General features: G+C 46.3%; 1 gene segment (V, D, J or C); it reads left to right on the top strand.

Annotated features, from left to right (window-relative positions):
* The first annotated feature begins 485 nt into the window (after positions 1–485).
* Positions 486–10,530, top strand: LOC132818602 (Ig kappa chain V region Mem5-like). The segment is given in 3 exon segments: positions 486–554; positions 741–1,070; positions 9,716–10,530. Coding segments are annotated over 3 exon segments (708 nt in total).
* Positions 10,531–13,540: the final 3,010 nt, after the last annotated feature.

Here is a 13,540-nt window from a genome sequence, read left to right as displayed (position 1 = left end):
GCCCAGCCCTGTTAGAATTTTATACATCCATCTGAATTTGAGTGAGTCCAGGCCCAGTCGAGTTCGAGAGTGAGAGGAGAATTGAGGAGAAATGTTTTCACCCAGAGGGTGGTGGGAGACTGGAACTCGCTGCCTGAAAGGCTGGTTGAATCACAAACTCTCGTGACATTGGAGCACTGTTTAGATATTCCCTTGTGTTGCTGTAGCCCCCAGGGTAATGGGCCAAGAGCTGGAGGATGGGATTAGTGTCATGAGATCTTGGTTTAACAGCACAGACACAATGGGCCAAATGGCCTCATTCAGGGCTGCTCACATCAATGACTCTCTGAGACAGAGAGAGAGAGAGAGAGAGAAGTGTGAGGGGCTGACGTGGCTCTCTCTGCCTGATGCCATTTACATACTGAGGAACACCCAGTCAGACTCTCACAGGCTGCAGCTTTATAAAGCAGAGACCAGTGAAGGGAGAGTTTATCAGGAACCAGGCACAGGGACAGGAGCACACACCATGATTTCACACATCCAGCTGATCTGGCCCCTGGCATTCTGTATCGCAGGTACAAATCTCTCTCCTTCCACCTTGAATCTTTAGCTGCTCTCCATTTCACTCCAATTCCACTGACTTGTGATTGAAGGGAAAATGCTGAAACCAGAGGAATGCTCAGTGTCTCCAACAATCTCTCATTTGACCGGCTCTTTCTGTGACAGTTCTGACTTCACTGTGTTTCTCTCTGACCCCTCAGGTATCAGTGGGGACATCATCATGAGCCAGTCTCCCCCGGTGCTGTCAGTGGGACTGGACCAGACCGCAACACTCACCTGTACGGCCAGTCAATCTGTTAGCAAGTGGGTTGACTGGTTCCAGCAGCGAGAAGGTCAGAAACCCTCTCTCCTGATCTATGATGCAACAACTCGATTCACAGGAGTCTCCGAGCGATTCACCGGCAGTCGATCAGGGACCAGTTACACCCTGACAATCAGCAACGTTCAGAATGAAGATGTCGCTGACTATTACTGTATGCAGCATAGCAGCTGGCCTTTCACGTTCGGTAAAGGAACCAAGCTCAGACTGAGTAAGTAAACCTCAATCTTCCTTTTTAACCCTGTCAATACTGAAACACACTTTCTAAGATACAGTTACTGATTTGTTGAAGGTGTTAGTGGGGAGCTACAGTGAATGAAATGGTTGATTGAGGAGCACTGTATCTAACAGGGTGTTCAGTTCTATTTCTTTTGTTCCATTGCTCCCTTTAAAAAATAAGATATAAGGCAGTAAGTTTTAGATTAGATTAGACTTACAGTGTGGAAACAGGCCCTTCGGCCCAACAAGTCCACACCGACCCGCCGAAGCGCAACCCACCCATACCCCTACATTTACCCCTTACCTAACACTACGGGCAATTTAGCATGGCCAATTCACCTGACCCGCACATCTTTGTGACTGTGGGAGGAAACCGGAGCACCCGGAGGAAACCCACGCAGACACGGGGAGAACGTGCAAACTCCACACAGTCAGTCGCCTGAGTCGGGAATTGAACCCGGGTCTACAGGCGCTGTGAGGCAGCAGTGCTAACCACTGTGCCACCGTGCCGTGTGTGGAGGAGCTCTGTCCATTTGCAGCCTGTGGTCCCATTCCTGCAGCATGGAGTGAAATCAGTGAGTAGCCTCCTGCCAGTCTCAGTGTGACCGACACAGGCAGAGTTTGATGTGAGCTCTGGCTCCCTGTCCCAGTCTCTGATCTCACTGACCTCAGCAGCAGCAGCAGCAGCAGCACAGTGAGACACCGAGCTCCCACCTCCCCCAGCTTTAACTCTGCTCAATCACACAATCACAGAACTGTTACAGTGCACAAGGAGGCCATTCTGTCCATCCTGCCTGGACCGGCTCTCTGAATGAGCAATTCACTGAGTGTCATTCTCCTGCCTTCTCCCTGTCATCCTGCACATTGTTCCTTTTTAAATGATAGTCTCATTCCCTTTGGAATGTTTTAATTGAAGCTGCCTCCACCACACTCTCAGGCAGTGCACTCCACACCTTAACCACCCACTGGCTGAAAATGTTGTTTCCTATCTCACTTTTGTTACTTTTCCCAATTATTTTCACTCCATGGCCTATCCCTCTCAATTATTTCTCAATTGGGAACATTTTCTCCCTTTGTACCCTGTCCAGGCCCCTCCTGGTTTTAATTCCTCGAACAAACCTCCTCTCAGCCTTCTCCAAAGAAGACAGTCCCAAATTCTCCAATCTCTCTTCATAACTGATGTTCCTCATCCCTGAAATGATCTTTGGGAATTTCTTTTGCCATTTCTACAAAACGTCACCTCCTTCCTGAATTATTCACATTTTCTATGACCCTCAGGATTTTATAAACCTCTATAAGGTTTATAAGTCACTCCTCAGACTCTTACGCATCAGAGTAAAAAGTCTCAGCTTTTCCCGCCTCTTATAGTCATGGAGTTATACAGCGTGGAAACAGACCTTTCAGTCCAACTTGTCCATGATAACCAGATATCCTAAATAACCTCATCCCATTTGCCAGCATTTGGCTTACATCCCTCTAAACCCTTCCTATCCATGTTCCCATCCCAATGTCTTTTAAATGTTGTAATTTTATCCGCGTCCAACGCTTTCTCTGGCAGCTCGATCCAGACACGCACCACCCTCTGTGTGACAAGTTACCTCTCAGGTCCCTTTTGAATCTTTTGCCTCTCGCCTTAAACCAATGCCATCTTGTTTTGGACTCCCTTTCCCAAGGAAAAGACCTTGGATATGCAACTTGTCCATGTCCCTCATGGTTTTATACACATCTATAAGGCCATCCCTCAGCCTTGAATGCTGCGGGAAAAATAGCCCCAGTTTCGTCAGCCTTTCCCTGTAGATCAAAACCTCAAATTCCTGGCCATGTCCTTGTAAATCTTTCCTGCAGCTTTTTAAGTTTAACAACATCCTTCCTATCGCAGAATGATCAGAATTTTTCACATCATTCTCAAAGTGGCCTCACCAATCTCCTGTACAGCTGCACCATGATGTCCCAACTCCTGTACTCAATGCTGTGACTAATAAAGGCAAGCATACCCAACACCTTCTTCATCACCCTGTCTACCTGTGACCCCACTTTCAAGGAATAATCCACCTGCATCTTCACCCCTAGGTCTCTTTGTTTAGCAACACTCCACAGGGCCCTCCCATTAACTGTATAAATCCTGCCCTGGTTTGCCTTTCCAAAATGCGTCATCTCGCATTTAACTAAACTGAATTCCATTTGCCACACCTCTGCCCATTGCCCCATCTGATCAAGGTCCCGCTGTACCTTGAGATGAATTACTTCACTATCCACTATCCCGCCAATTTTGATGTCATCTACAAACTTACTGTAACTCCTATATTCACATCCAAATCATTTCTTTAAATGACAAAAGTAGTGAACCCAGCACCAATGCTTGTGGCACACAGCTATAGACAGATTTCCAGTCTGAAAAACAACCCTTTACCAACACTCTCTGTCTCCTATCTTCAATCCAATTTTTTTACCCCAATGGCTCACTCCCACTGGATTCCTTGTGGTCTAACCTTATGAACTAATCTATCATGTGGAACCTTGTCAAACACTTTGCTAAAGTCCATATAGACAATGTTTACTGCTCTGTCTTCATCAATCTTCTTTGTCACCTCCTCAATCAAATTCAGGAGACATGATTTTCTATGCATAAAACCACATTGATTATCCAAAGAATGTAAATCCTAACCCACAGAATCCACTCCAACATCTTACCCAGCACTGACATCAGGCTCACTTGTCTATAGTTCCCTGGCTTTTCCTTACAGTCTTTCTCAAATAATGGCATAACATTATTCCCGCCTTAGGCAACTGACTGTGTGGAGTTTGCACATTCTCCCCATGTCTGCGTGGGGTTCCTCCGGGTGCTCCGGTTTCCTCCCACAGTCGTAATGTGCAGGTTAGGTGAATTGGCCACGCTAAATTGCCTGTAGTGTTAGGTGCAGGGGTAAGTGTAGGGGAATGGGTCTGGGTGGGTGCGCTTCGGCGGGTCAGTGTGGACTTGTTGGGCCGAAGGGCCTGTTTCCACACTGTAAGTAATCTAATCTAATCTAATCTAATCTAATCTAATTAGCCAACCTCTCTGGTTCTCTAGCCCCTTACCCATGGTTGTCAGTAATACACATATGTCAGCAAGGGGCCCAGCAATCTCTTCCTTAGTTTCCCACAATGTTCTGAGATGCACATGATCAGGTCCTAGGGTTTATCTACCTTTATGTCTTTTAAGATCTTTTGCGTCTCCTCATTTGTGTGTGGTCTCTTTTCAAGTCATCACTATTTTTACAAATTCCCTAGCTTTCTCCATAACAAATAATGAACTGAAATATTTGTTTGGGATCTCACCCATCCCTTGTGTCTTACCCAAATATAGCACTCACATTTATCTGAATTAAACTCCATCTGCCATTCCTCAGCCCACTGGCCCAGTTGGTCAAGATTCCATTGTATTCTTAGACAGCCTTCTTCGCTGCCACTAATTAGATTAGATTCTCTACAGTGAGGAAACAGGCCCTTCGGCCCAACAAGTCCACACCGATCCTCCGAAGAGTAACCCACCCGGAACCATTTCCCTCTCTGTAATGCATCTAACACTATGGTCAATTTAGCATGGACAATTCACCTGACCTGCACATCTTTGGACCATGGGAGGAAACCAGAGCACCCGGAGGAAACCCACGCAGACATAGGGAGAATGTGCAAACTCCACTCACCCAAGGCTGGAATCGAACCTGGGACCCTGGTACTATGAGGCTGCAGTGCTAACCACTGAGCCACCGTGGTGCACCACCGGAGCCACCACTGAGTCACTGATGCCTCCTGAAAATTCACCTGAACACACTCTCGCAAGTCTAGCCTCTCTCTGCCAATTACACAGCTGCTACCCCAAACTATATTCAGAAACTAAAGACTCCCATTCTCATCATGATTCTGAACTGAATCTTGGGTGGAGAGTGCGATGCACTCAGGGGACTTTTGGACTGTCTGCTGCTCCCCCATTCCCTCTCTCCCTGCATACTCTGAAGCTGCAGAGTGACCACATCTAGAAACGTGTTCTCCACGGAGCTCTCAGCCTCACGGACATTTCTCACTGACACCAGCTGCTGCTCAAGCTCCGAAACCTGGAGCTCCAACTGCTATCACTGACCTCACTTCCTGTACTCATGGTATTCCAGGAACTTGGAAACATTCTGAAATTCCCACATGGATGCACACTCTTTCCACTCTTGGATTATCTCTTTGCAGAGTTCTGATGACAAACAGCTACAGCAGGGCTCACAGTCCAGTGGGTTCAGTGTTCTAGGGTTTTGGGGAAACTCTCCAGATGACTTTAAGAAATAGGAGCAGAAATCAGCCCATTGAATCTGCTCTGCCATTTGACCTTGGCAGATATGCTTCTCACCCCCATTCTCCTGCCTACTCCACAGGAACTTTCCATCCCCTTAACAATCATGAACCTATCTATCTCTGTCTTAAATACACTCAGTGACTTGGCCTCCCCTGCCCTCTGTAACAATGAGTTCCACAGATTCACCACCTTCTGGCTGAAGAAATTCCTCCTCATCTCAGCTCGAAAGGGTCGGCCCTTCATTCTGAGGCTGTGCCTTGGTTACCGAGTCTCTCCTGTTTTTGGAAACATTTTCTCTGTATCCACTCTATCCAGGCCTATCTATATTCTGCAAATTTTAATAAGGTCCCTCCTCATCCTTCTAAACTCCATTGAGTACAGACCCAGAATCCTCAACCATGCCTCATATGACAAGCCTTTCATCCCCAGGATCATTCTTGTAAACCCCTCCAATGCCAACACATTGTTTCTTAGAATATGGGTCCCAAATCTGCTCAAAATATTCCAAATTCAGTCTGACCAGAGCCTTACACAGCCTCAGCAGTACATCTCTGCTCTTGTATTCTGGCCCTATTGAAATGATTGTGAACATTTCATTTGCCTTCCCAAGCACAAACTGGACCTGCCTGTTAACCTGAAGAGAAACCTGAATGAGGTTTGTACTTTAGATCTCCAAAGGCTTTCCTTATTTAGAAAATACCTCCACACCCTGACTCCATTGATTCCTGAAAGATCATCACCAATGTCCCCATCACCTCCTCAGTGATCTCCTTCAGAACACATGGGTGTAGTTCATCCAGTCTGGGTGAGTCATCCACATTCAGACCTTTCAGCCTCCCCAGTACCTCCTCCTTAGTGATGGCCACTACACTCACCTCGGCCCCCTGACATTCTTGAAGTACTAGGACATTGCTGGTGTTTTCCATTGTGCAGACTGATGTAATGTATTCAATTCCTCGGCGTTTTCTTCATTTTCCTATTATTCTTTTTCCAATGTCTATTTCCGCATCCCTCTTCCTTTTTATATATCTGATGAAACTCTTGCAATCTTCTTTTATATTACTGGCTCGCTTTCCCCCACATTTCACCTTCTGTCCCCTGAATGTTTTTTTAGTTATCCTCTACAGGTTTTTAAAGACTTCCTAATCCTCTGGCTTCCCACTATTGTCCACCACATTGTATGCCTTTTCCTTTTGCTTTTATGCTGTCCTTGATCTCCCTCATCAGCCATGGTTACATTGTCCTCCGCTTCATCTGTTTCGTCTTTTTCAGGAGGAATTCCTACTCTGCTTCCTCAATTACCCCCAGAAACTCTGCTGTTTGCTGCCCCACCATCTTATCTGCTCGGCTCCCCTTCCAACCAACTCTGGTCAACTCCTTCCTCATGTCTTTGTCGTTCCCTTTACTCAATTGAAATCCTGTTCCATCTGATTTCAGCTTCTCCCTCTCAAACTACAGGGGGAATTCTATCGTATTATGGTCACTTATCTGGAGGGATACTTTCATTTTCAGCTCACTAACCAAGTTTGCCTCATTACACATCACTGAATCCAGAACTGCCTGTTCCAAATGATCAAGCACAAGCTGTTTCAAAAATCATCTCATAGACATTCCATGAAATCCTTTTGTTGAGATGCGCTACCCAGTCCATCTATCCATTGAAGTCTGCCATAACATTTTGTATTTGGCTTTTTTGTCTCCAGTTCCAAGCTTCCAGCTCAGCAATGTCTCCATAACTTGTCCTACCTGCCTATCTTCTTTTCCACCTATCCACTCCACCCTCCCACCCCCTATTGTACTTAACTATTGTACTCTATGCTACTTTGTCCGCAGCCCCACCCTCCTCTCACTTTTCTCTCCAACCTTCAGGCTGTCTGCCTCTATTCCTGATGAAGGGCTTTTACCCGAAACGTTGATTTTACTACTCGTCGGATGCTACCTGAACTGCTGTACTTTTCCAGCACCACTCTAATCTAGAATCTGGTTTCCAGCATCTGCAGTCATTGTTTTTACCCTTTTCTGTCTCCTGATTGATTTTCTTCCCCACACCCTGGCTACTGCTTGGAGACCTGAACATAACTTGCATCAGATTCTTTATTTCTTGGGTTCCTCAACTCTGCCCACACAGATTCTACACCTTCTGACTGTATCACTTCTTGCTATTGATTTAAAGAAATTTCTTACTAACAACACAACTCTTGCCCTTCTGCCCATCTGCCTGTCCTTTTGATAGGACATGGATCCTTGGATATTTAGTTCCCAGCCCGGATCCCCTTACAGCCATGTCTCTGTGATACCCACAACATTGTACCTGCCAGTTTCAATCTGCACTACAAGCTCATTGTGTATATTGTGTGCATTTAAGTACAACACCCTCAGTCCTGCATTGACTGCCCTCCTTCCCATCATTGTCGTCTTATCTGCTGTGCTTTACATTCGATACCTGATCCTTTCCACACTCTCTGTCCTTTTACATCTTCTAGAATCTTGAATAATCTCTCCTGAGCCCTCCTCCACTTTAACTGGTTTAAATTCCTTGGAATCTCAATTTACCTCAATTTGTGGCATCATTTTTCTCCCTTACTCAGAATGCTTCGTGCATTTAGATCCAAAGTCTTTAAGTTTGATCTATTATCGATTTCCCTGCATTTTTCTGATCCCTTTGATATTCAAAACTCCAGTCCCTTCCTTTTATTTTCTGGTAACAATCAATCCCATCACTAACCACAATCCTACCTTCTCCATTCCCTTCCGTTTTCTCAATTTCCATCCAACTGAACCAAATTACTTTCTCTTTGGGTTGAGTTCAGGACAATATTTATCCTTGAACCAAAATCATGAAGAATGCTCTTTGATCTCATTGCTTCCAGTGGGATCTTGCTGTGTAGAAATTGGCAGCCCCTTTCCTGAAATTGCAAAATTGACTGGTTTTCAAATAAAATGTGAATGTTTTGGGAGAGTCTGAGGTGCTGAGGGCTTGACTGAAACACAATTAGGGTCCCAATTAGAAACAGAATCTTCGATCTGACTCATCCATGGCAGCCACAGAGACATAGAGTCAGAGAGTTGTACTGCACAGAAACAGATCCTTCTGTCCAACTCATCTATGCCGACCAGATAAACTAAATTAATCTAATCCCATTTGTCAGCATTTGGCCCATATCCTTCTAAACCCTTCCTATTCATATACTCACCAAAGTGCCTTTTAAATGTTATCATACCAGCCTCCACCACTTCCTCTGGCAGCTCATTCCAAAAATGTACCACCCTCGGCAGGAATAAGTTATGCCTTAGTTCCCACTTAAATCGTTCTCCTGATACTTTCCACCTATGCCCTCTAGTTCTGGACTCCTTCACTCTGACCAAAATATCTTCTTGTTTCATTTGATCAATGTCCCTCATGATGTTAGAAACCTCGATATGGTCATCCCTCAGCCTCCAGTGATCCAGGGAAAATAGCCTCAGCCTATTCAGCCTCTCCTGATCGCACAAACCATCCAACTTGGCAACATCCTTGGAAATCTTTTCTGAACCATTTTAATTTTCCCAACAATTTTCCTAAAGCAGGGAGGCCAGAATTCCACACAGTATTCCAAAAGGGGCCAAACTAATGTCCTGTACAGGTGCAACAGCTCCCAACTCCAATACTCAATGCACTGCCCAATAAAGGAAAGCATGCCAAATGACTTTGTCACCCCCCTACCTACCTGCAACTCCACTTTCAAGGAACTCACCTTTTTTGGGATGAACTGGGAGTCTTTCAGTTGTGCTATTTCTAATCACCCTGTTCCGAAACAAACTTCTTGCTTTCACTCGCAACTAAAAATAAGATAAAGGAGGTGATGATTTAATGGTACTATTGCTGAGCTGTTCATCCAGAGATCCAGATTAATGTTCTGGGGGCCAGGGTTATAATCCTGCAGCAGCAGATGGTGGAATGTGAATTCAATTTTTAAAATCTGCAATTAAGAGTCTAATGATGACCATGAAACAATTATTGATTGTCAGGAAAAAAGCCATTTGATTCCCTGATGCCCTTTAGGGAAGGAAACTGCCATCCTTACCATGTGACTCCAGACCCACAGCAATGTGGTTGATTCTAAACTGCCCTCTGGGTGATTAGGGATGGGCAATAAATGCTGATCCTAGCAGTGACACTCACATCCCAAGAAGCAATTTGAACAATGCCTGTTCTTTACTGGGGTTTGTTAGGTATTGGCTACAAATGTTTAAACGGATTATTTTGCCAGTGAATGTTCAGAGAGTTAAAATCCCTTTGAATAACAGGGATTAAAAGTGTTTCTTTTGTCTTTCAGGCCGTGACAACTCCCAGCCCAAGCTGTCCCTGCTGCCTCCCTCTCCAGAGCAGGTCAATGCCAAGGGCACTGCCACCCTGGTGTGCCTTGCCAATCACTTCTATCCCGATGAGCTGGAGGTGCAGTGGAAGAAGGACGGTGCAGTCATTTCGGACGGGGTTCAGACCAGCAACTACCTGCGAGCTTCGGACAGCACCTACAGTGTCAGCAGCCTGCTGACCCTCTCTGGGTCTGATTGGGAGTCTAACGCTCGCTTCTCCTGTGCCCTCACCCATGTGACCCTCCCCTCTCCCCTCAGCAAGAGCATCAGGAGATCAGAATGTGTGTAGAGTGTTCAAGACAGTCCACAGAGGAGACACAACTTTAAATAGAACAGGGCTGAGCTGGCAGGTCAAAGGTCATTGTCAGCACTGAATTTCAACTCTCTTCCTTCTCAGGACCAGCTCAGAGACATTTCTGAGGTTCAGGGGTTATGGCAGTTCATTGGGACACTGTAGATAGAACTTTACGCTGTGTCAAACCCCATGCTGTCCCTGTTCTGGGAGTGTTTGATGGGGACAAGGTTGACTTGTGATGCCAAGTAAAATCTCTTGAAGTTGCTGAAGACTGTCAACTGTACAAAACAATGTGAACCTCAGAAGTCTCTGCTTCAGTAAACCAGATCTCCTTCCTGCTCAGCCGCCAGTTCCAATTTAAGGTTTTATCACTGTTTGAAGGAACAGGATTCTCGTGCTATTGAGAAAACCTCCACAAGTGTTTTCCTCAAGCTCCATTGTGGCTGTGAATTTGTGCAGCTTCCTCTGTCTGGGCTGTTAATTGCTGACTGTTTTCTGTCAATGTCAATCTGGAAAAGGGAATAAAGATGAAGAAGATTCAGTCTCTGTCTCTGTGTGTGCTTTGGAGATTGACCACTCCATTCAGCTGATTGGCTACATTTCAGCATGGCATTGTCACAATTGGCTAATTGGCCTGTCAATCAATGATACATCGTTGCAGAGGATACTGACAGCCAATCATCAATCACTTTCAAATGATCCCTTTGATCTGGAATCATTGGAGGTTACAAGATTCCAAACAGATTTCCATTAATGACCACCTGGACCATCTCTGACACCACCCTCCCCTTCCTGGACCACTCCATCTCCATTAATGATGACCCACTTGACACTGACATTTTATACAAATCTACCGACACCGAGGATTCCACCTCTTCCCAACCTACCTCCTGCAAAAATGCCATCCCATATTCCCAATTCCTCCTACTCCGCCATTTTTGCTCCCAGGAGGACCAGTTCCACCACAGAACACACCAGATGGCCTCCTTCTTTAGAGACCACAATTTCCCTTCCCACGTGGTCAAAGATGCGCTCCAACGCATCTCGTCCGCATCCCACCCCTCTGCCCTCAAACCACACCCCTCCAACTGTAACAAGGACAGAATCCCCCTGGTGCTCACCTTCCACCCTAACAACCTTCACATAACCCACATCATCCGACAACATTTCCGCCACCTCCTAACGGACTCCACCACGAGGGATATATTTTGCTCCCCACCCATTCCTGCTTTCCGCAAAGACAGTTCCCTTCATGACTACCTGGTCAGGTTCACCCACCCTCCCTTCCTGGCACCCTCCCCTGCCACCACAGGAATTGTAAAACCTCTGCCCACACCTCCTCCCTCACCTCCATCTAAGGCCCCAAAAGAGCCTTCCACATCCATCAAATTTTTATCAGCACATCCTCCAATATCATTTACTGTATCCGTTGCACCCGATGCAGTCTCCTCTATATTGGGGAGACTGGACGCCTCCTTGCAGAGCACTCTGGGACAAGCACACCAATCAACCCCACTGCCCTGTGGCCCAATATTTCAACTCCCCCTCCCACTTTGCCGAGGACATGCAAGTCCTTGGCCTCCTCCACTGCTGCTCCCTCACCACCTGACGCCTGGAGGAAGAATGCCTCATCTTCCGCCTCGGAACACTTCAATCCCATGGCATCAATGTGGATTTCACCAGCTTCCTCATTTTCCCTTCCCCCACCTCAGCCCAGCTTCAACGTTCCAGCCTCAGCACCATCCTCATGACTTGTCCTACCTGCTTATCTTCCTTTCCACCTATCCACTCCACCCTCCTCTCTGACCTATCACCTCCATCCTCACCCCCATTCACCTATTATACTCTATGCTACTTTCTCCCCAACCCCCTCACATTTATCTCTCCACTCTGCAGGCACCCTATGTCTATTCCTGATGAAGGGATTTTGCCCGAAACATTGATTTTCCTGCTACTCGGATGCTGCCTGACCTGCTGTACTTTTCCAGCACCACTCTGATCTAGCCTCTGGTTTCCAGCATCTGCAGTCCTTGTTTTTACCTAGAAACAGAAAGCTGTCAGGACTCAATAATTACAATCTTCAGCATTCCCTCTTCACTCTGTGATCCAGGCTCAGGTGCTGGGATTGCACTCTGCACTCTTTAGAACATAGAACATAGAAACATAAAGCGCTGTACAGGCCCTTCGGCCCTCGATGTTGCGCCGATCTAAGCCCACCTAACCTACACTAGCCCACTTTCCTCCATATGCCTATCCAATGCCTATCCTTTGCTGCATGCTGTGTTGTACCTGAAGTCATCTCAGGCCAATCACTGGCACTGCAGGCTGCGTGTGAATGTACTACATAATGCTGCCTGTAGGTGTCACTCTGAGTGTGGGATTGTTATTCAGAGAGAAACGGACAGGCAGAATGGAGTGTGAGCATGTTACTCAGTGCTGCTTGACTCTCTGAGTGTGTGTGTTACTCAGTGTTGCCTGTAGGGGTGTGTGTGTGTGTGTGTGTGTGTTATTCTGCACTGGCTGCAGGCAGTGCAATGATTTGGAGATGCCGGTGTTGCTCTGGGGTGTACAACGTTAAAAATCACACAACAGCAAGTTATAATCCAACAGGTTTAATTGGAAGTACATTAGCTTTCGGAGTGCCGCTCCTTCATCAGGTGGTTGTGGAGGACACTCCCTTGATGATGGAGTGGCGCTCCGAAAGCTAGTGTGCTTCCAATTAAACCTGTGGGACTATAACCTGGTGCTGTGTGATTTTTAACTTTGTATCTCAATGAGTGTGAATGTGTTACTCTGTGCTGCCTGTCGGTGTCTCTGAGGTATTTGTTTCTGAGTGATGGGTAGAGAATAGGTTTTGTGATGGGGATTGAAGATTAGGCTTTAATGTTGTCAAATCTCGGAAGAAAAACAACTCAGTCTGAGATGGCAGCTCATTGAGGTGGCCAAGGTTAAAAATCACACAACACCAGGTTATAGTCCAACAGGTTTAATTGGAAGTTCCAGCTTTCGGACCACTGCTCCTTCATCAGGCAGCTAGTGGGGCAGGATCATAGTTCACAGAATTTACAGTGAAATTGAGATGGCAGCTGAGAAAGGTGAATACTGAGAGTGTATTCTTAGGAAGAGAGGGATTTCAGAGGCAGTGCGTACTGTGCTCCCTAATGTGCTCCCCAATTACAAGGGGACTTTCTGGAGCCGGGATCATTGCAGTAGTGGCTGTCTGCTCAGCCAATGCTGACTAGCCATAGTCGTATTTCAATGGTCAATTAGCTCTAAACTAGATGCAGTATTATTACCTTACAGGGAGGAGAGCAGTGAGTGAGGTTGAATTCTTGCAGCTCCAAGAGGGATTGCAGTGGATTAATGAAGGGTGCTACCACCATGAAGGTGCCACCTTCACTCCCCCTTCCTCAGCTGTCGAGACCCTCAGGTTAAACACACTACCAGTCATCTCTGTCTGTAATGAGCGAGTGGGACTATGCTCCTCTGG

This window comes from Hemiscyllium ocellatum, chromosome 9, assembly GCF_020745735.1.
Source record: "Hemiscyllium ocellatum isolate sHemOce1 chromosome 9, sHemOce1.pat.X.cur, whole genome shotgun sequence".
NCBI lineage: Eukaryota > Metazoa > Chordata > Chondrichthyes > Orectolobiformes > Hemiscylliidae > Hemiscyllium > Hemiscyllium ocellatum.
This window is presented reverse-complemented; position numbering and strand designations above follow the sequence as displayed.